Source organism: Tachypleus tridentatus, chromosome 9 (assembly GCF_004210375.1).
Source record: "Tachypleus tridentatus isolate NWPU-2018 chromosome 9, ASM421037v1, whole genome shotgun sequence".
Classification (NCBI taxonomy): Eukaryota; Metazoa; Arthropoda; class Merostomata; order Xiphosura; family Limulidae; genus Tachypleus; species Tachypleus tridentatus.
The window spans coordinates 12,463,302-12,486,486 of NC_134833.1; the positions used below are offsets into that span (position 1 = coordinate 12,463,302).

The 23,185-nt window shown below is 35.0% G+C and overlaps 1 protein-coding gene across 2 annotated transcripts in view; it reads left to right on the forward strand.

Moving 5' to 3' along the window:
• The first annotated feature begins 492 nt into the window (after positions 1 to 492).
• LOC143224763 (voltage-dependent calcium channel gamma-5 subunit-like) overlaps positions 493 to 23,185 on the forward strand; it is a 102,334-nt gene continuing 79,641 nt past the window's right edge. Inside the window, exon 1 of one of the 2 annotated variants that reach the window (XM_076453036.1) lies at positions 493 to 1,124. In XM_076453036.1, coding sequence (XP_076309151.1) covers positions 917 to 1,124 — 208 coding nt within the window. In that variant the 5' untranslated portion in view covers positions 493 to 916. The remainder of the gene's footprint in view (positions 1,125 to 23,185) is intronic. The other variant, XM_076453035.1, reaches the window with a different exon arrangement.

Sequence of the window (23,185 nt, forward strand, 5' to 3'; positions counted from 1 at the left end):
AACATATGAAAGACGTGACCAGATAGTTCCTCTCCTAAACCGATAGAACAGAAACAGAATAAAACAACTCAACGAACGTCAGTTCTTGCCAACACAACAACTACAAAAGCAACATCGGTTCTCAACAACACATCATTTTATCACTTCCTGAATTACTGTCTGTACTTTGAAACTGTGCAGTTATAATTTTGTTCTGAGAGAAAATAAGGACATGAAATCGTTATATAAACAGGTCTTTTAGAATTTGCATAAAAATTCTTCGAGTTTAGAATCATTTCAAGATGCTCCTGTTGCGCGTGTCTCTTCTCACCTTAGATACACATCTCGATGATTGCTAACCTTACCGTCTCATTATTTCTCCTCTATAAAACACACAGTTGAGAAAAAGACACATAAGTAATCGTGTGGAAAGCAAGATTAGAATTTTGGTATTGACTGTTAATAAATGAGATGACATAATCCGCCTGTTCGTGCGTGACATACCTTCCTCCCTAGTAACGGGAATAGACGACGCCAGCAGTGGAGTAACATCCAAGTCTGCTGCCAGCTCCACGAGCTGTTTGCGCGTGCTCTCTTTGTGGCCCCGGATGTGAAGTCGCTGTGGAGACAGGTGGCACCTTGGAAACGACAGGCTGAAGATAGTAAACCGGTTCTTCTTTCTTTACTCTTGCTGCTTCTAGGTTATTTGTCTATCTGCAGTTCTTGATTGTGTTCATGTCTGTGACCAGAGGGCACTGCCTTCAACAGGCGCCGGTTTCCTTTTTGAATGGATGAGAACTTTTCAAAAGTTCCTTTACTTTGCGTTCACTACGGGTGTTTGAGCCCATGCTGTGCGCCACGCTGGCCCACCTAATGAGCAGGGCCTTGAGGCCCCAAAAAACCACCGCACCTGACCACCTAAGCCTTCACAGCCGCCATGCCCTGGTTTACTGTGCGTCTACTCCGTGTTTTGACCCCGCTGACCGCCGTTATGTCCTTAGTTGCGCAGGGTGTCATGCTGTGTTCTAACGCGTGGATCCATACCGAGGAACTTATGCAGAACCCGCTGTACAACGGTACCGGGGATAAAGAATATCTTTCCAAGTATACCACATCCGGGCTTTGGCGACTTTGTTACAACGATCGTAAGTTGTTTTAATTTGTTATTAAACGTCCACTTATCATTAAGTTATTCTCCAACAGAATGCTTTTATAGAAATAGCTAACAATAATTTGTTTTACAGTTCTAGAATAGTATAATAGTACAATTAATTGTATGGTATAACCTCTAGATTAATTCATTGTAATTTGGAAGCTTGAATTACGTAGAATAAAGAATAAAAACCAGGATATTGTTTTAGAAGACAGTTTAAACGAAAGAGGTCTGTACGAGATGTTAAAAAAATGCAGTTAAATTTTGAAAACGAAATCAAGTAATATAGTTTTATTGTTAACTAAGAGTTAAAAGACTGATGGTTGCCATTTTATTTTTGTAACAAAGTTACATTTTTAAAGAAATACTGTCCTTTCTTTTCGCAAGAGTTTTAACATAAACATTGCTGGAAAAAACACGTACATATTCAGGGTGTTGAGAGTGACTGTGCAGTTTTGTAATCATATTTTATTCAGTCTATTTCAAGCCAGCAACTGATAGCAGTGTTTAGAAACAAAGTAAGAAGGATCCAGGCCTGCATTGATGCCAACGGGTGTCACTTTCAACATTGTTTATAATTGTCATTCATATTTACCTCCTGTATTCTATATTGAAACATGTATGTTAATAAATATATAAGTGCACAGTGACTTTCCGAACACCCTGTATAATACGTTAGCATGTTAATCAGCTATAGTTGTTATACATAAGTAACATAACATCGTTTTATGTTATATATTACTTATATGGCTCTCCTAATTCACATATTGAGATGACCTGACTGTTCAGGCTAACTATACTTTCTATTAAGCATGGTTATTTAGATTTGTAAAAGTCTCTCTATCTGGTAGTAAATTACAGTATCCGATAACTCGTTGCCTGGAAGTCATAATTTTGGAACTTGTAACTAGCTTTCCATCAGTAATCGATAAGATATTCACCAAAATTGGTAACTTTATAAATACATCGGAAAGATTGAAGGTATAGTAAGGTGTTTGTTATATCAAACTTAAAGATACTGATTGTTTAATATAAGTTAGGCTTAACCAAGAAATCCCTGTCTTAAGACGCTACATTACAGAGGTGAAGTTGTAACATTAATTTATTAAACATAACATAATGGAGGTCAGGGCTAGAGCACAATAAAAAGCCATATTTCAAGTATTTATAATTTTCTTATTGGTGTTGAATGTTTGGCTTGACAATCCATAGGAAAACTGGGTGAATAGCTTTAACACTATATTCCTTGGTCATATCTGTAAGAAGTTTATATTTTATATAAAAACCGTGGCGCATTGTTAATTGTTTCAAATTCTATACAACTATAAGTAATGTTATATGGTACGTAAAACAAAATAAACATTGTTGTCTATTAATATTGTTAACCGAAATACTTTAGACTGTTGAAATAATGAATAATAATTACTATTTTTTATTAATATTGTATTTCGCACAATAATAATCGTGACTTACAGTTGTGTCCACAATGTATTATTATTTACGTAGCGCAGTGGGCACCGAAATGTAACATTGTTTTATGAAAGAGAAAAACAGTCAAAAACCAAAGTAAATAACTTAATTCATCAATGTTTCACACCAAGGCTTCATCCAAGGTGAAACGTTGTGGAGTTAAATAGTTTTCACCGTGTTGTGATTCATTAGTTTGATAAAACAGATGTTTTTCAGGTGTAATTTTATCTAGGAATTATGTAATGCCTTATCGGTAGTTTTGTACGTTAAATAATCCTGTATATTTAAGATAAGTTCGATACATTCTGACAAACATTAACATTACAGTTCCCTAAAAATTAAGATTCGATAAACTCTGAAGTGAAACGAAGCGTCATCTGTAATGTTCTATGCTTGTAACATATCTCTCTGTTTTGTCAAAATTAAGAAAGACACGAAGATCTTAAAATAATATTCTTAGACCAACGTGTATAATTTAACACTCTTTGTTTTAACACAAATGTATAACAGCGATACATAAAACAAAGTTATGTGCCTCATGTTACCTTCATATGCTTAGTTATACTGCATACCTATGAACTGTGAATTGCTTTGCAAAATATTAGAATTTCTCAATATCGGTAGTTCGTTTTGTAAACTATGGTGTACTTCAATGGCTCCTGTATGTTTTTTCAACATATACATAAAAATTATCTAAAGATCTTCGTATATTTCATGAGAATATTCAGAAAAAAATCATGTTTATTTTCTGGAGAACACAGTTAAGCTAGGTAGGAAATAGGCTAAACGATACAACTTTCATGGTATTTCTTCTTCACATGTACGTGAAAACGCCCGTATTTATTTCCCTCACTTTCAAACGTACCCCACCCTAAAAAAGAGGCTTGGACTTTTCCTAATCTCAATGAACGTTAGGAAAATATCAGTGAAACGTAACTTGATTTAGAAAATCAGTGTTTGAGGAAACAAGTTTCATTTGAAACCTGTTTTTACAGAAAGAAATGTTGATGAAATTATGAATAAATATTGTTTTTTACAATCCTAAAAGCATTCTTCAGTTTATGTTTCGTAAGCCTAGTCGACAGACAAATATAAGTTTGATCATTTGAAACTTGAACACTATTTTTAAACTCGAAATGATCTTTGGTTTCCTGCATAATTATTAATTTGTTTATTAGAAAAATGATTAACGGTATCCATGTGATGTGTTTTTAACCTGTGCCATACAAATCGATTACATTTCAATATTTCTATATGTACATGTAGCAAATTTTCACAAACTAAACTTATGAAATTTCACAGTTTAGACAGTATAGTGAGATTTGTTTGGTGAATGGTTTGTATGTTATCAAGCTATAACTCAACCAATGAGGTCAGTTAATTGTTTTGAATGTCCTCTTGTCCTTTCTGATAGAAAAGCTGCGTTCAAACATACTTTTGACAAACTCTTATAGTCAAAATTACTCCAGTCATAGTGATACGTACGAGTATTAACATTCGTATGAAACTTTTAATATTTCTCGACTCTTATCCAATAGTTATTCATAGCCTCAAATTAACAGCCGATGTCTGAAATAAATACAAAATAATTAGTAGGAAATGTCTATCAAGTATTAATCTGAGATTTTTTTTTTTTTGGATGTGAATACACAGTTTAAAAATTAGGGCGAAATGTTTTAGATATTTTATATCGTTATACATATTAGTTTTTCTTAAAATAACTCTCATGTTCTCTCTTTGTTAACGACACTGCAACCGAGCAACCGCTTATGAAACTGTTGCTATCGCTAGGCTGGTTAATAAACATTCTCCGACCGTGATGATGTGAATTTTCTTTCCAACTAGTACGAGTGAAGTGCGCATGCTCCTAGGCTACGTGTTGATAGAACTGAGGGCTATACGACGCCATTGTGGTATAGATTCTACCGTCTTGCTTGGCAGCTTTGTAACGAACGCCCTTTCACTCTGCGAAGAAAAACTGAGAGAGAATGTTAGTTAACAAAAAAGCCTCTAATGATTGCACGATTGTAAGCCGTGGTCATAATTACTGTGTCTGATTAATATATTATTTTTACATGAATTTATTGTCATCTTCATAGTTAAAGGAACGTTATAAAACAAACAAACACAAAGAGATAGTTAACGTGTTAATGTATTTCATTTTCCTGCACATAAATGTAACATTACTGTTAAAACAAAAACACTCTTTAAGGATTTACTCTGTGTTTTTTGCCACATAAGTTTAGTTTGGAGGTTCAGAAACCTCGTGGTACTAGTAATAAAAGTTCTAGCATATTCGTGTATAGGTAACAGTTAAAACAACATTTTTTGAGGTCCTGTTTTTGTACTTTTGGTCATAAGATTAACTTAATTGTATTTTAAGGATGATAGAAAACTGTGAGTACCTTTCAAATAAAATGTTTATCCAACATTAAAATATATTGAAAATTATATATGTAGTGAAGACATAAAGCCGTTACTGAAGACATAAAGAACATTAGGTTTCCATTGGATACGTTCTAATCTAGTACTCTCTGACATATGTAACACTGATCCACAAGGAAAGATAAGACGTTTCTTATTCGTACTCGGTTACTGTCTTGGGGCCCATATGCCAAGGTGGTTAGGGTGCTCCATTCGTAATCTGAGGGACGTGGGTTCGAATCTACGTTACACCAAATACTCTTGCCTTTTCAGTTGTGAGGGCGTTATAATGTGACAGTAAATCCCACTATTCGTTGGTATTAAGAGTATCCCAAGAGTTGGTGGTAGTTGGTGATGATTAACCCGCTTTCCGTCTAGTCTTACACTGCTAACTTAGGAACGGCTAGGACAAATAACCCTCGTGTAGCTTTGCGCGAAATTCAAAACTAACAAACCTCGCATTATAATAATAATAATTCGCTCAATTTTATATAGACATGGCCCTCCATGACTAGATACTTAGGGCGCTCAACTCGTAATCCAAGAATTGCGGGTTCAAATCCCCGTCACATCAAGAATGCTCATCTTTTAATCCGTGAGGGCGTTATAATGTTACGGTCAATACCACTGTTCGTTGGTAAAAGAAACTGTCTTGTTTCATCGAAACATTGTGGTTATTTCAACTGAGTAATTTGATTACGAGAACTCTCGTAAGGAACATATTTTGAATGAATGATGTGAAAAATTCTGTCAGTTAGAAATTAAAGTTTGTGGATAACAGAGTTTTTAGTTAATCTGCGATATATTTTACTTTATCAGGCAAAAGAAATTTATAATTATCTATTCTTTATCAAGACTACATTAAACAAGATGGATAGTTTATACTTAAACTTAACCTAAACACTTTTAATCTTGGGGTTTGTTAATACAATACATACATCTCAAGGTTCTGTTTATTTCTTGTTTAGCCGAAAGGTGTACAATGGACAACTTACGCAGGTATTAGCCTCTGAATTCTAACGTAGAAATTGTCAGGTTTAATCCTGACAGAGTGTTAAGTGCTGTAAAAAGTACAGCAGTGATACTCTCGGTTTGTCTGTCAGTCAGTGCTTGTTGAAATACTAATAAAGAGGTGTAATTACTGCCAGCGAGCTTCTGTCATTAGTTCACCTAATTCAGAACACCATAAAATCAAAGTCATTCAAAAATAAGCACAAAAACAACAGTGAGTTAAGACTAGTTCACGATAAAAAACCTGATAACGGTTCTTTTCTGGCTCTCACCGTCTTCGTATCTGTCAAAAATGTTTTATGCTCAGATAATAACACTCGCTTAGCAGAATATTATTTCTGAAACAATGCACTTTTCACAGCCTTGTTCTGAAATTTAGCGACGTAAAATTTGCCGATCATGTTTGTAGTTACAGCTGAGAATAATATCGATGGCTGAAGGCACGCTCTCTTAGCCAGCACGTGGTGGCCAGCCATGAGCCAGGTGTATTTTATCTTTAGAAATTCAAGCAACAGCTCAGTTAGAATCAACAAAGCTATAGTTTCCATGGATACGTATAACTTTATACACGTGCATTGCACGTTTTTTTCATTACTTCAACAACAAGGAACGGCTTAACACTATGAACCTTGTAATATGTAAAATTAATTTCTCCTTATAAAAGCATCGTTAAATATTGGATTAAGTCTATTTTTATAGTCTAACAGCTTTGGATTAGATATTTCTTATAGATTATAATACAAACTAAATATTTGATGGACGTAAAATACATCTTTAACTCTTTCTTTAGACTGATTAATCACAGTACTTTTATACATTGTGTGGGTCTTGTTACGTTACCCATCTATTATTTATAACTCATTAACTAAGTTACCCATTCCTAATTTGCAACTCACAAACTATGTTACCCATCACTAATTTATAATTGATAATTTAGAACTCATAAACTAAAGTAAAGCAGTTAGCCACAGCATTGTCCGCTAACCCTTGGGCTACCTCTGTCTGACCCAATAGTAGGATTGAAGTGTCGGCCTTATCTCTATATGCACAAGTGGAGATAAAAGTTCATATGAATGACATTCAACATGGTATTATTTATTTGATGTCATGGTTAACAACTATTCATTCTACTCTGTAATATTAATTTAATGTCAGCTCGTAGTAACAGAGAGTAAATGTCAGATATAGTAAACAGGAATGCTGGAATAAACAGTAGAGATGTCATTATTCAAACTGTACAACAGACAGACGTATTCTTGTTAATCAGCTTGTACTTCGACAGCTGCAACTCGAGTATATTTGTACAACAGTCTTGTACAATTCAACGAAACCTTGCCACATTTCGTGTGGATACACTAATTAGATCGTGAATTATAACCAATGTTCCCTCTTTACGTACAGGGTGAAAACTTTACGCGTTCGGTTACAACGCAGCTACGCCTTCAAAGTATTTAATGTTTTAGCGGCAATATGTATGTGGATCACAAATTAAAGATAAACAGTTTAAAATAAAATTAAACGTGATAACCAGAATGTATGTTTTAAAACAAACTAATATTTGATATTTGAATACTGTTTCATCCGTTAGCTTGTTCGACAACGGAATTTCTCCAGCACACGTAAATGATATATACGCCCCATTTAGTGCAAGGTAGACTCACATATTTCAGGAGAATTGGATACCTCGTCCTTATCGTGCATTGCCTGTTCCACCTCTTACATTTAAGTGAGAAAAGAATAATGATAGATTATTCCAAAAGGAATTTGCCACACGAGTATTGAGACCAGTGAAAACGCTCATCAAACTGGAAACGTAAGAAAACTATTGTTCCGTGAGGTTGGAAGCAAATAATGATTCACGGTGTATTCAGAAGATGAACTGTCACGGGTTGAAAGAGAAATCGGAAGGGAAAATGGACTCCCCAGGGAAACAATTTTATTGGATATATATATATATATTTTTTTTTACCTCTGAAGTTCTTTTATTTGTCGCCAGTATTATCAAGGCTGTCGGTTAAGTAACCGTATCATTATATGAAAGAGAAATTCTCTTGAAATCTGTCTCCTAAGTACTTTATAATTGCCGTAAAATAGTCCAAATTAATGTAATCTTTTTGTTTTGAGTTTACATACTAATAAAGTATGCTTTATTTACAACTTACAGCCTGTACGGTAATCTTACTTTAGTTGTATATTAAAATCACAGGCTTTATTTTAAACCGAATAGAAGAATATGTAAAAGCAAATGACAGAAAAGTAAAGGTTTTAGAAAACAGATTTATACGTCACTGCTTCCACTGTTTCATTTAGTTCATTCATCAAGAAATTATTGTAACCAATGAAGATCGTGCCTTTCCTCCTATAATTTATTTCATTTTAATAATTATCATTTGCTACATTTCTTCTAATCAGAAATCTCTAAATCAGGCTCTAAGGTGCTGATTTTATTTCGAGACAAAACGTGGCACAACGTTATGTCTGCGAATTTACAACGCTATAAACCGGGTTTCGATACCAGTGGTGGGCAGAGCACAGATAGCCCATTGTGTAGCTTTTTGCTTTGCTTAATTCGAAAGAACAACAAAACAATAAACGTATCTCTAAACAACTTTCTCAGTTGTCAGAAGTTTTAATGAGCTCATTAGGTTCTGGAAACTTCACAAATAAATTTTGTAATCGAGTCAAAATTTGTAGTTCCTAACTGAATTTTGACATTTTCCTTTGGAAAGCTGGCGTTAAATTTTCTCATATTGGCAAATATGCAGACACCATGGCCAACAGACTTGTCTATTCTGTAACCTTCTAAACTATTCTAATTGGCTTTCAGCGTTTACGCTTTTATAACTTTTGTGTCTTTTTTTTCTCGACGAGCTTCCAAAGTGCATTGTTTATCCAAAAATAAATTATCTCTATAACTTTGAAACTGCCTTTTTAACCTTAGCAAATTATCTCATCAACTTATACAATTCTGTTTTCAAATAGGTAAAGATAAGGAGGTAAAACGTCTAAAAACTCACTACATCTTTTTAACAACTCGTTTCTTTCTTTCAAAACGCACTATTTAATCAAATTGTGGTTAAAAACATTTATGGGCATGTTATCTCGATGTGCAAGTAGAACGTTACCCTGTAAAACTGTTTTCACTACATTACGGCATTGACGTCCACATTAAACTGTCACATGTCTTTATGAACAAATTGTATTAATTGTCCACGGGTTATTATTTTTCTTTGTATTTGAACCAATTTTGGATTCTAACGTAACTTTGGCGAGCTCAACACAGGTTTTACGGTGTTGTCTAGCCGAAAGCACAAAATTGGGGTTGTATATGTCTCTCCTCGTTTTTATGTCGATCAATCTGTGATCGGGATACAACGTTTATTATGATAATAATAACTTAATTAAATCATCTCGTTTAAGCGAAAGTGTTAGGCAGTCTAAATGGATTATAAACTTTTATAGGTTGCATCTGTGTCAACTTAGGGACGACGTTTGGAACTGCTTTCATTTCAAATTTAACATCTGTTACCCATGGGTCAGTCCTGCATTTTGATGTGTCTTAAAGAGAAAAAAAGAGTTGTTCCGGAAAAATATTAATTAGTTAGGTTAGAAAAAAACGTTTCGTACTATTTTCGAGGTTGCTGAACCCTACCTGTGACCTGACCCGAGAGCAAACATTGAGAAGTAACCTTGTAAGTGTTAATTAAAACTATGTAGCATTCAGACATGCTTGAAATGTTCTAGATGTGATGGTTTAAGTTTAGTGACTAAACTAAACAGTGGGTTCACGTCGAATAAGGGAAACACTTATTCCAAAATATTCCAATCAATTTCATAAAGCATTTGAATCGAAGATATGTCATTGACTACTACACTGACAGCGAATAAAAAAATCAAGAGCACAGTAGTATCAAAAAGAGCGGGAAGTTTGGAATCATTATACAATAAATCATTAGTTTAATAGTTTGTGTAAACACCGTTACAATAAAGTCCAAAGATGTAGTGTTGTAGCAGATGTACGATACATTACTAGATGATGATTTCCTTAATGACCAAAGATGTAGTGTTGCAGCAGATGTACGATGCATTACTAGATGATGATTTCCTTAATGACCAAAGGTGTAGTGTTGTAGCAGATGTACGATGCATTACTAGATGATGATTTCCTTAATGACCAAAGATGTAGTGTTGCAGCAGATGTACGATGCATTACTAGATGATGATTTCCTTAATGACCAAAGATGTAGTGTTGCAGCAGATGTACGATGCATTACTAGATGATGATTTCCTTAATGACCAAAGGTGTAGTGTTGTAGCAGATGTACGATGCATTACTAGATGATGATTTCCTTAATGACCAAAGATGTAGTGTTGTAGCAGATGTACGATGCATTACTAAATGATGATTTCCTTAATGACCAAAGGTGTAGTGTTGTAGCAGATGTACGATGCATTACTAGATGATGATTTCCTTAATGACCAAAGGTGTAGTGTTGTAGCAGATGTACGATACATTACTAGATGATTTCCTTAATGACCAAAGATGTAGTGTTGTAGCAGATGTACGATGCATTACTAGATGATGATTTCCTTAATGACCAAAGATGTAGTGTTGTAGCAGATGTACGATGCATTACTAGATGATGATTTCCTTAATGACCAAAGGTGTAGTGTTGCAGCAAATGTACGATGCATTACTAGATGATGATTTCCTTAATGACCAAAGATGTAGTGTTGTAGCAGATGTACGATGCATTACTAAATGATGATTTCCTTAATGACCAAAGGTGTAGTGTTGTAGCAGATGTACGATGCATTACTAGATGATGATTTCCTTAATGACCAAAGGTGTAGTGTTGTAGCAGATGTACGATGCATTACTAGATGATGATTTCCTTAATGACCAAAGATGTAGTGTTGTAGCAGATGTACGATGCATTACTAAATGATGATTTCCTTAATGACCAAAGATGTAGTGTTGTAGCAGATGTACGATGCATTACTAGATGATGATTTCCTTAATGACCAAAGGTGTAGTGTTGTAGCAGATGTACGATGCATTACTAGATGATGATTTCCTTAATGACCAAAAGTGTAGTGTTGTAGCAGATGTACGATGCATTACTAGATGATGATTTCCTTAATGACCAAAGATGTAGTGTTATAGCAGATGTACGATGCATTACTAGATGATGATTTCCTTAATGACCAAAGGTGTAGTGTTGTAGCAGATGTACGATGCATTACTAGATGATGATTTCCTTAATGACCAAAGATGTAGTGTTGTAGCAGATGTACGATGCATTACTAAATGATGATTTCCTTAATGACCAAAGGTGTAGTGTTGTAGCAGATGTACGATGCATTACTAGATGATGATTTCCTTAATGACCAAAGGTGTAGTGTTGTAGCAGATGTACGATACATTACTAGATGATTTCCTTAATGACCAAAGATGTAGTGTTGTAGCAGATGTACGATGCATTACTAGATGATGATTTCCTTAATGACCAAAGATGTAGTGTTGTAGCAGATGTACGATGCATTACTAGATGATGATTTCCTTAATGACCAAAGGTGTAGTGTTGCAGCAAATGTACGATGCATTACTAGATGATGATTTCCTTAATGACCAAAGATGTAGTGTTGTAGCAGATGTACGATGCATTACTAAATGATGATTTCCTTAATGACCAAAGGTGTAGTGTTGTAGCAGATGTACGATGCATTACTAGATGATGATTTCCTTAATGACCAAAGGTGTAGTGTTGTAGCAGATGTACGATGCATTACTAGATGATGATTTCCTTAATGACCAAAGATGTAGTGTTGTAGCAGATGTACGATGCATTACTAAATGATGATTTCCTTAATGACCAAAGATGTAGTGTTGTAGCAGATGTACGATGCATTACTAGATGATGATTTCCTTAATGACCAAAGGTGTAGTGTTGTAGCAGATGTACGATGCATTACTAGATGATGATTTCCTTAATGACCAAAGGTGTAGTGTTGTAGCAGATGTACGATGCATTACTAGATGATGATTTCCTTAATGACCAAAGATGTAGTGTTATAGCAGATGTACGATGCATTACTAGATGATGATTTCCTTAATGACCAAAGGTGTAGTGTTGTAGCAGATGTACGATGCATTACTAGATGATGATTTCCTTAATGACCAAAGATGTAGTGTTGTAGCAGATGTACGATGCATTACTAAATGATGATTTCCTTAATGACCAAAGGTGTAGTGTTGTAGCAGATGTACGATGCATTACTAGATGATGATTTCCTTAATGACCAAAGGTGTAGTGTTGTAGCAGATGTACGATACATTACTAGATGATTTCCTTAATGACCAAAGATGTAGTGTTGTAGCAGATGTACGATGCATTACTAGATGATGATTTCCTTAATGACCAAAGATGTAGTGTTGTAGCAGATGTACGATGCATTACTAGATGATGATTTCCTTAATGACCAAAGGTGTAGTGTTGCAGCAAATGTACGATGCATTACTAGATGATGATTTCCTTAATGACCAAAGATGTAGTGTTGTAGCAGATGTACGATGCATTACTAAATGATGATTTCCTTAATGACCAAAGGTGTAGTGTTGTAGCAGATGTACGATGCATTACTAGATGATGATTTCCTTAATGACCAAAGGTGTAGTGTTGTAGCAGATGTACGATGCATTACTAGATGATGATTTCCTTAATGACCAAAGATGTAGTGTTGTAGCAGATGTACGATGCATTACTAAATGATGATTTCCTTAATGACCAAAGATGTAGTGTTGTAGCAGATGTACGATGCATTACTAGATGATGATTTCCTTAATGACCAAAGGTGTAGTGTTGTAGCAGATGTACGATGCATTACTAGATGATGATTTCCTTAATGACCAAAGGTGTAGTGTTGTAGCAGATGTACGATGCATTACTAGATGATGATTTCCTTAATGACCAAAGATGTAGTGTTGTAGCAGATGTACGATGCATTACTAGATGATGATTTCCTTAATGACCAAAGATGTAGTGTTGTAGCAGATGTGCGATGCATTACTAGATGATGATTTCCTTAATGACCAAAGATGTAGTGTTGTAGCAGATGTACGATGCATTACTAGATGATGATTTCCTTAATGACCAAAGGTGTAGTGTTATAGCAGATGTACGATGCATTACTAGATGATGATTTCCTTAATGACCAAAGATGTAGTGTTGTAGCAGATGTACGATGCATTACTAGATGATGATTTCCTTAATGACCAAAGGTGTAGTGTTGTAGCAGATGTACGATGCATTACTAGATGATGATTTCCTTAATGATTCTCCAACCATATCTAGTTTTTTTCTTCGTTTTTGTGCCTAATTTCATTCACAGCAATCTATCGAAGTAACCCTAAATCATTGATTTCTAAAATGACCTCTTTTCCCACTCCTCCTAGTTTATCATCCTATGGTCAGTATTGAAATATACTGGACTGGGTGGTGTGTCAAGCGTTAATATAATATCATATTGAAAACTATATATCCGTTTATACCTGTTTTATTTCGAAGTGGTCACCACTGTGATAGTTTGAAATTCAATTCATTTTATATTCATAAAATTCCCAACCAAATCTAAAAACGGTTCATAATATTCATAATCCACTTCATAACCATTTTATTATAATCCATACCATATTTGTTCCTTATATCCATAACCCATACCCTACTTATTGCATTATATTTATAACCAATACTATAACCGCTTCGTTATATTTATAACCTTATCCATAATCAATTAATTACAGTGTTTTTTTTTTACGTTATCAAACTAATAATCAGGAGTTTTACTACCTTAATTTGCGAATGTATTATAAGTTTAATTTATGATTGTTTATTAGAAAATAGTAATACCACGCTGAACCTAGGAATCTGTGACGTCACGCAGACGTATCCGTAAGCACGAGCATGAAAACGCCGGTAAAAGTATATTTGACGTGCAATAATACGTTGTTTCTTAGCGACGAACTGGTTCAATAATACGTTGTTGCTTAGCGACAAAGTGGTTCAATAATACGTTGTTGCTTAGCGACGAACTGGTTCAATAATACGTTGTTGCTTTGCGAGGAACTGGTTTATATTATTTTAATGTGCAATATTTAGTGTGGATTACTTCAAGATGAAACATACACTGGAATATGTTTTCTTATTCCTCGGGCCATTGGAACATAATAGTACAGTCTTTGGCCCATTTTAAAATCATTATATGTGTTTTTACTTAATAATCCTTGAGCTGAAAAAACGTTTATGGTTCAAAATGACACTAGTCACTCGAAAGTTTTTGGATTTATTAAGAAAAGCTGTTTTCAATCAACAGCCTCGGTCAACAGGAATAAGCTGTCCAACGATATGAATACAGCTTTTATTGAAAATATATTTTTATTATATTGTCAAAATAAAGAAGCCCTAGGAACCGTACAGGTTCTGTTTCTGTTGAACATGTTCTGACCTAATAATGGAGAATAAATCATACATTAATTGTTTGTTTTTAAATTCACGCAAAGCTACACGAGGGCTATCTGCGCTAGCCGTCCCTAATTTTGAAGTGTAATATTAGAAGGAAGACAGCTAATCATCATCACCCACCGCCAACTCTTGAGTTACTCTTTTACCAACGAATAGTGGGATTCACCGTAACATTATAACGACCCCACTGCTTGTTTGGTGCAACGGGGATTCGAACTCGCGACCATCAGATTACTATTTATTAAAATATTATCATAGAATAAAATTAATACTGTAGCATACTTAGATATCAATCACACTGGAATAATGTTCACGTGGTCTCCCGTTGATACAACGTGAGTCCACGAAGTGACAATAGTAAACAATACTGTTCGATTCTCCACAGTGGGCACACCAGATGGCCTACAGTGGCTTTGGCCAGTTGTTGAAAAGAAAAAACAAAACAAATTATTTTGGACCACTGTTTCATAATTAAAGTAACAACATAATAATAATAAAACGTTTTATCAAACTTCACACCTATTTTTCTCTTTTTTATCTTTAGTTAATATCAAGCGCCATCAAGTGGCAAGTTTTGTTTCTTTGTTCTTTGAATTCCGCACATTTGTGCTATCTGTGCTAGCCGTCCCTAATTTAGCAGTGTAAGACTAGAGGGAAGACAGCTAGTCATCACCACCCACCGCCAACTCTTGGGCTACTCTTTTACCAACGAATAGTGGGATTGACCGTCACATTATAATGTCCCCACGGCTGAAAGGTGGAGTATGTTTGGCGCGACGGGGATGCGAACCCGTGACCTTCAGATTACGAGTCGCATGCCTTAACACGCTTGGCCATGCCGGGCCGGCGAACTTCTGGATATGGTGAACGTAGAGTGGTTATAGTACTATTATTATACACTCATAATTTTCCAGAAGGGACTATAATTACAGAATTAATATTATGATGAAAACCACACGCCATATTGGACATTTTCAAACTAATAATGTAGTGTTAAAAATATACTAGGCGTTATACTGATGGCTTTTGATGTAACAGTATTAGTGTGTTGCTTTGTCACTATTAAATAAAGTAACAGATACCAAAAATAGCCAAGTAAGAGAAACAAAAATTACAATAAACGTAAAATTACATATTTATTAACTTTAGATTTTTGGTTACTTTTCAAAAAAATATTTCTTTAATTTTTTTACATTGTTTACTTTGTCCATGATTTCAACATCTTAAAAAGTAAAGAGAACTGATTGGTTACGTGTAACCACGTGCTCACCATAGGATGTTACCAAATGTGAGAACTGATTGGTTACGTGTAACCACGTGCTCACCATAGGATGTTACCAAATGTGAGAACTGATTGGTTACGTGTAACCACGTGTTCACCAGAGGAAGATACCAAGTGTGAGAAGTGATTGGTTACGTGTAACCACGTGTTCACCAGAGGAAGATGTCAAGTGTGAGAACTGATTGGTTACGTGTAACCACGTGTTTATCATAGGAAAATACCAAGTGTGAGAACTGATTGGTTATGTGTAACCACGTGCTCACCAGAGGAAGATACCAAGTGTTCTTTAAGTCTTTTTGAATGGTTTAGTTTAGTTTACATTGAAAATGATAAATTGACCATGATGTACGATTCTTAAAATAAAGTTTGTTCCCCAGAAGGCCAATAGTGATTTTACACTTGACAGGTTTATTTGACACCTAATTTTATTCAGCGGTAGATAATTGTTACTCGACTTTGTCACAGTTTTTACAAAACCTTCTGATTAGTGTACCACAGTTTTGTGATTTGCTGTAATACATTATAATTGGGCTTAGAAATTTGCTGCAACAAAATATAAAGGTTTACAGGTATGCTGTAATACGTGTACGTTTACATATAGCAAAGTCACATTGGGTTATCTTCTGAGTCTACCGAAAGGAATCGAACTCCTAATTTTAGTGTTGTAAATCCGTAGACTTACCGCTGTATTACCGGGGGACGTATGCTGTAATACACCGTAAAATGATTGTCTTTTAGTACTTGTCTCCTGCTTGTAATAACTCTGTTCATACTTATTTTATGACACAAATTGAGATTTTATTTTATTTTTGGTAAGTGAAAAAGTCTGCTGGGAAGTAGAAACTGTTTCTACTATGTTTTATTCGCGTAGCACTTAGAACTTAGATATTGTTGATTTGTGCTAACTTGCTGTTAAACCTCAGTCTGCATTCTGTCCACCGTGAGTGCTGAAACCCGATATTTAGTGTCATAGGCTAGCAGAATTACCGCTGAACCACCAGGGGGCAGATGTTGGATAAGTCTAGAGAAATGTAGTGCTTTTCGTTCCAAAAATATTTCTTTTTACAAATTATTCAAATGTAAAAAAATCGACAATATTTTTGTTTGTTTGTTTTTGAATTTCGCACAAAGCTATTCGAGGGCTATCTGTGCTAGCCGTCCCTAATTTAGCAGTGTAAAACTAGAGGGAAGGCAGCTAGTCATCACCACCCACCGCCAACTCTTGGGATACTCTTTACCAACGAATAGTGGGATTGACCGTCACATTGTAACACCCCACGGCTGAAAGGGCGAGCATGTTTGGCGTGACGGGGATGCGAACCCGCGATCCTCAGATTACGAGTCGCACGTCTTAACACGCTTGGCCATGCCGGGCCAAATCGACAGTAAATAATAGACTAATAATAATAATAATACACTACATTCAGTGTATATACTCATTGACGACACAGGCGTCGAACATTATTTTAAACCGTTATATGTTCCTGTGAATGACAACCAATGTGTTGTAATACAGTGTGTTCCCTGTGAGCGACATAATTACAACAATTCATGTAATACAGTTTATATCCCTGTGATAGACACGGATGCCACAAATTACGTAATGCAATTTGTATCTCTTTGACACGAACTCAAATAAACTGTCACTGTACGTCTATCTGCTAAATAAACATTGTACATCCTAGTTTATCTAAAGCTCATAATAACTATAAACTGACCAAACATAAATATAATAACTCTATAATTGACTGTTTTTAACATTAGATGCAGCAGCGAGTGGATGAACTAACATTTTTTTAATGTCTCAGCGATTTTGATGCTTAAATAAATAAAAAATCTAAAAAAAACATCATTTTTAGAGAAGTGCTTAAGCTCCAGAATTATGGAATTGGCTTAAACTTGAGACGATTATTCAAATTTATATCATCTCATATAACGTTTTGCATTTTTCTTGTTCATCATTATCACGTGCAGATGGAAATTCCTCATCTGAAAAATAAATCTTATAACATTACCATCTCATTCATCACCTTTGAAAGAACGGGTGAGAATTGTCAGCGAATTTAGGCATAGGTTTTACCATAAACCAGTTCATTTTCTAAAGTTATAAGACTGCTATCGAATAAGGAATTTCTAACAATGATTGATTTTTTTGTGATTCTATATTCAAACAAAGAAGGAGTTGCATTATATTTGTTAGCAAAGGAGGAAATTGTGTCCAAATAGATAAATGAATGAAATTTTTAAAATCACCATATTTAAAGTAACTTTTCTTTGGGTATTTTAAACGTACAGTAATGTGTACTGAATAAACCCAAAATATTTATTTTGGACAATAACAGAAGTAACCAATTCAGTAACGGCGGTGACAGCTCTTTTGTCAACTATGAGGTTCTTCCTTTCCCTGGGAAGTTTCCTTTCTCTCTCCTAGTGGTACAGCCGTATGTTTGTGGACTAACAACGCTAAAAATCGGGTTTCAATACCCATGGTGGGCGGAGCACACATATCCCATTACGTAGCTTTGTGCTTAATTATGTACCAATTAACTAACGATCCATAGTTTGTTTTGTTTTTTGAATTTCGCGCAAAGCTACACGATGTGCTAACCATTCCCAATTTAGCAGTGTAAAACTATATGGAAGGCATCTAGTCATCATCACCATCCACTGGCAACTCTTGAACTAATCTTTTACCAACGAATAGTTGGATTTACTGTCACATTATAACGCTCCCACGGCTGAAAAGGAGAGCATGTTTGGTGTGACGGGGATTCGAACTCGTGACCCTCGGATTACGAATCGAATGCCTTAACCACCTGGCCATGTCGAGCCAACGAAACATAGAAATATTAATCTTATTTCAAATGAATCTCTTAATGTTCTAGGTCTTTAATTTAAAACTGTGGATAGATTTGAGGGTAAAATCACTAAAAGAAAACAGGACCAATGTCCGCAAACCAGAAAATAAGGAACAGGTTCATCAATATAACAATACTCTATCCTTGGGCCTCAAGATACACATTCCAACAAGCTGAATACTAAAACATTGAAGTTCATACAAACATAAATTGGAGATCGTGTTTAAATTTGTTTGTTTGTTTTTTAGAATTTCGCGCAAAGCTACTCGAGGGCTATCTGCGCTAGCCGTCCTTAATTTAGTTGTGTAAGACTAGAGGGAATGCAGCTAGTCATCACCACCCACCGCCAACTCTTGGGCTACTCTTTTACCAACGAATAGTGGGATTGACCGTAACATTATAACGCCCCCACGGCTGAAAGGGCGGGCATGTTTGGCGCGACCGGGATTCGAACCCGCGACCCTCGAATTGCGAGTCGAACACCTTAACACGCTTGGCCATGCCGGGCCGTAAGTGTTTAAATAGATGTCACTGAAAAAAAATGTGACACCTTGAATCAAATTTTGTTTTTTAGGAATGTTTTAAGTTTTTATGAATTGTGATGTTTAAATAAACATTTCTGTATGTAAGTTACTAATGCAACTCCATGTAATTTACACGACGTCAGTGTATCCGAAAACAGCAATTCGATGAAACAAAAAAGGGAAACCCAGAGAAAAAATAGTGTGGTAGGTTTTGTTTGAAGCTTTTGGACACACCGATATAAAATACAGAGTTTAATAAAACACAGATTGAAAACCAGAAATTAACTGAGAAAAGCGTCCAGAAAAACCTGCAATCTCTTTCAGTGACGTAGCAATAGTACACGTATTTATAATTCCATGGTCTTCCTCGATACTAGGAAGGTTTGTTTTGGATTTTGCGCAATGCTACACGAAAGCTATCTGCGCTCGCTGTCCCCAATGTAGCAGTAAAAGACTGGAAGGAAGGCAGCTAGTCAATAGTAACTAACCACCACCAACACTTGGGCTACTTCTTTGCCAAAGAATAGGGGGATTGGCCGTACATTATAACGCTACCCACAGTTGAATGTGCGAGAATGTTTGATGGGTCAGGGATTCGAACCTGCGACCGTAAGACTGCAAATCAAGCGCCCTAACCATCTGACCACTATTATCCACGTTAATATCTGTGGCAACTATTTCCTCCAATTCTCTAAATATTTGTTAATATTAATATACGCTCAAAAGGAATGATATTATGTTTAAAGTGTTAGAGTTTCTTACATCAGATATCAGCACGAATCATGTAAATTCTTTTCGAATGGACCCTCTGTTTTGTTTAACTGTGTTTCAGACCGATATATTCAACCACCGTGTTTCCATTTCGTAAATTATTTAAGATAACTGATTTGTCAATAGTTTATCGTACACGCATTTTAGTAAAGCATAAATCTTCGTCCTAGTAGAAAATGCTAATTTATTCTCATAATAAATTAACCATTAACTGTTAAGGTGTAAATATAAGGGCCCGAAGTTCGATACGCGATTCTGTTAAACTCATTCTGTACACTGAATCATAGATCGTTTATAAAAGTGACAATTAATCCTGTTCTTGCTGTGACGGATTCTGCCCCTCAATAAATGCCCCTCATATGATCAGTAAATTCAGAAATACGGACAGGAATATCCCTGAGCTAACTATTAATATATCATATGTGCATGAAGTGCTATTGAGATAGATACTTCCCAACCATAACTGGTTATGAATCTATTTGAGTTGAATGCCAAAAGATTGGGTCGGTTTACATATAAATCCAAAAGTAATAACTGTCGTAGCTGGTGCTACTGTCATCATATTATTGATGTACCTTATTTTAGCTTTGGTTCTCCTGCATGGAAAGGTCAAGGAAGAACCTGCGGGCAACAAATATGCAAAAAAAAAAACACTTTAAAAGAGAACCGTAATCTACTAGACAAAGAATAGTCTTAATGGAACATCTTTCTTGAGGTTATTTGTTTAATGCTCTCTCCTGATAATTAGAAGAAAAAAGAAGAAACAGTCTTTAAAAATCGAAGGCTCCCAGTAGAAAAACAGAAGCGATGAATTTGTCACTGCGGTCTGATAAATATCTTCTGAGAGATAAACCGATCATCTGAATCTCTTTCAGAGTGTAAAACAGGCAATATGAACCAAAGAAAAGAAACATCGGTTTTATTAGCTAAAACCGAAAATATTAACTGAAGAAAAAAATATCAGTGTGAAACGGACAGATTGACTAAAGAAACGAAACACTGGTGTCATTAGTTGAAACGGAGAGATTAACTAAAGAAAAAAATGTACCAAAATGTTGTCAACTGAAACCGGAAAATTATTAAAATAAGAAGAGACACAACGGTGTCGCCTCGTGAAACCGGCAAAGGTTGTTAAAGAAAAAAGTAATGAGAGTCGACAAAAGGAACCTAAGAGAAAAAAGAACAATTTTTCTGTGTTAAAGAACAATTTTTCTGTGTTAAAGAACAATATTTCTGTGTTAAAGAACATTGTGTTTGTGTTAAAAAACAATGTTTCTGTGTTAAAGAACATTGTTTTTGTGTTAAAGAACAATGTTTCTGTGTTAAAGAACAATGTTTCTGTTTTGAAGAACAGTGTTTCCGCGCTCAAGAACAATGTTTTCATGTTACAAAACAATTTTTTTTGTGTTAAAGAACATTGTTTACGTGTTAGAAAACAATGTTTCCTTGCTAATGAACATTTTTTATGTGTTGAAGAACAATGTTTCCGTGTTAAAGTACAATGTTTTTGTGTTAACGAACAATGTTTTCGTGTTAGAGAACAATGTTTCTGTGTATTGTTGGAAGAGAACATTATGGTTTTAGAGAATATTGAGTATTGTTGTAAGATAACATCGTGATTATGGAGAATATTGAGTGTTGTTGTTAGAGAATATTGTGGTTATGGAACATATTGGGTATTGTTGGAACAGAACATTATTGTTTTAGAGAATATTTAGTATTGTTGTAAGATAACATCGTGATTATGGAGAATATTGAGTGTTGTTGTTAGAGAATATTGTGGTTATGGAGCATATTGGGTATTGTTGGAACAGAACATTATTGTTTTAGAGAATATTGAATATTGTTGTAAGAAAACATCGTGATTATGGAGAATATTGAGTGTTGTTGTTAGAGAATATTGTGGTTATGGAGCATATTGGGTATTGTTGGAACAGAACATTATTGTTTTAGAGAATATTGAGTATTGTTGTAAGAAAACATCGTGATTATGGAGAATATTGAGTATTGTTGTTAGATAATATTGTGGTTATGGAACATATTGGGTATTGTTGGAACAGAACATTATGGTTTTAGAGAATATTGAGTATTGTTGTAAGATAACATCGTTGTATGGAGAATATTGAGTGTTGTTGTTAGAGAATATTGTGGTTATGGAGCATATTGGGTATTGTTGGAACAGAACATTATTGTTTTAGAGAATATTGAGTATTGTTGTAAGATAACATCGTGATTATGGAAAATATTGAGTGTTGTTGTTAGAGAATATTGTGGTTAAGGAACATATTGAGTATTGTTGAAAGAGTATTCTGTGTTTCTGGAGAATACTGAGTATTGTTGTAAGAGAATATTGTGATTGTGGAATATACTTAGTGTTGTTGGAACTGAACATTATGGTTTTGGAGCATATAGAGTATAGTTGAGAGACTACATTGTTCTTTTGTAGCATATTAAGTATTGTTGGAAGAGTATGCTGTGGTTTCGGTGAATATTGAGTATTGTTGGAAACATATAGAGGTTCTGGTGCATATTGACTATTATAAAATAATATTGTGGTTCTGAAGTTATTGGTTGTAGTGAACAAAGTATATTGTCCTTTTGGAATATATTGAGCATTGTTTGAAGAGTATATTGAATATTGTACAATAACATTCTCTTAGTAAACTACAAAGTCGCTGAGCCGTACTGTAATGTTCCTGTTTATCGCTCACGTGGAATATTTGAAATCGATTTCAAGTCTAAGGTTGCTTGATTGCTGGGCTACTCTGATATCAACATAATACAACACGGTAGGGGCACCAAGGCGTGAATACTTCTACAAACACCTTAGAACACCCTGGTGTAGGTGAGTCATGCTCAGTGGTGCTTTTTTCTAACGTGTAAATCCAGCGAATCCAACACGTAAACGTGTCACTGATAGTTTTTACATAAATACACAGAGAAGCATTTCTCCATGAAATCACTTTGAAATTGAAGTAATCTTTGTTTTTTCTGTGGAAACGACTGTATATTACTTTTGTTGTTGTATCCAGAATGAGAATACAGTAGAAAGTCTGTACGATTCCTCAGTTAGTGTTCCAGTCCACGTACAAATTTCCATTTCTCTGCTCTGAGAAACAAATTTCGTATTTTCTGCTAGAAGTTTCCATTATGTAATAACTGAATTCCTCTCTCTTTTCCCCTCTCTCCAC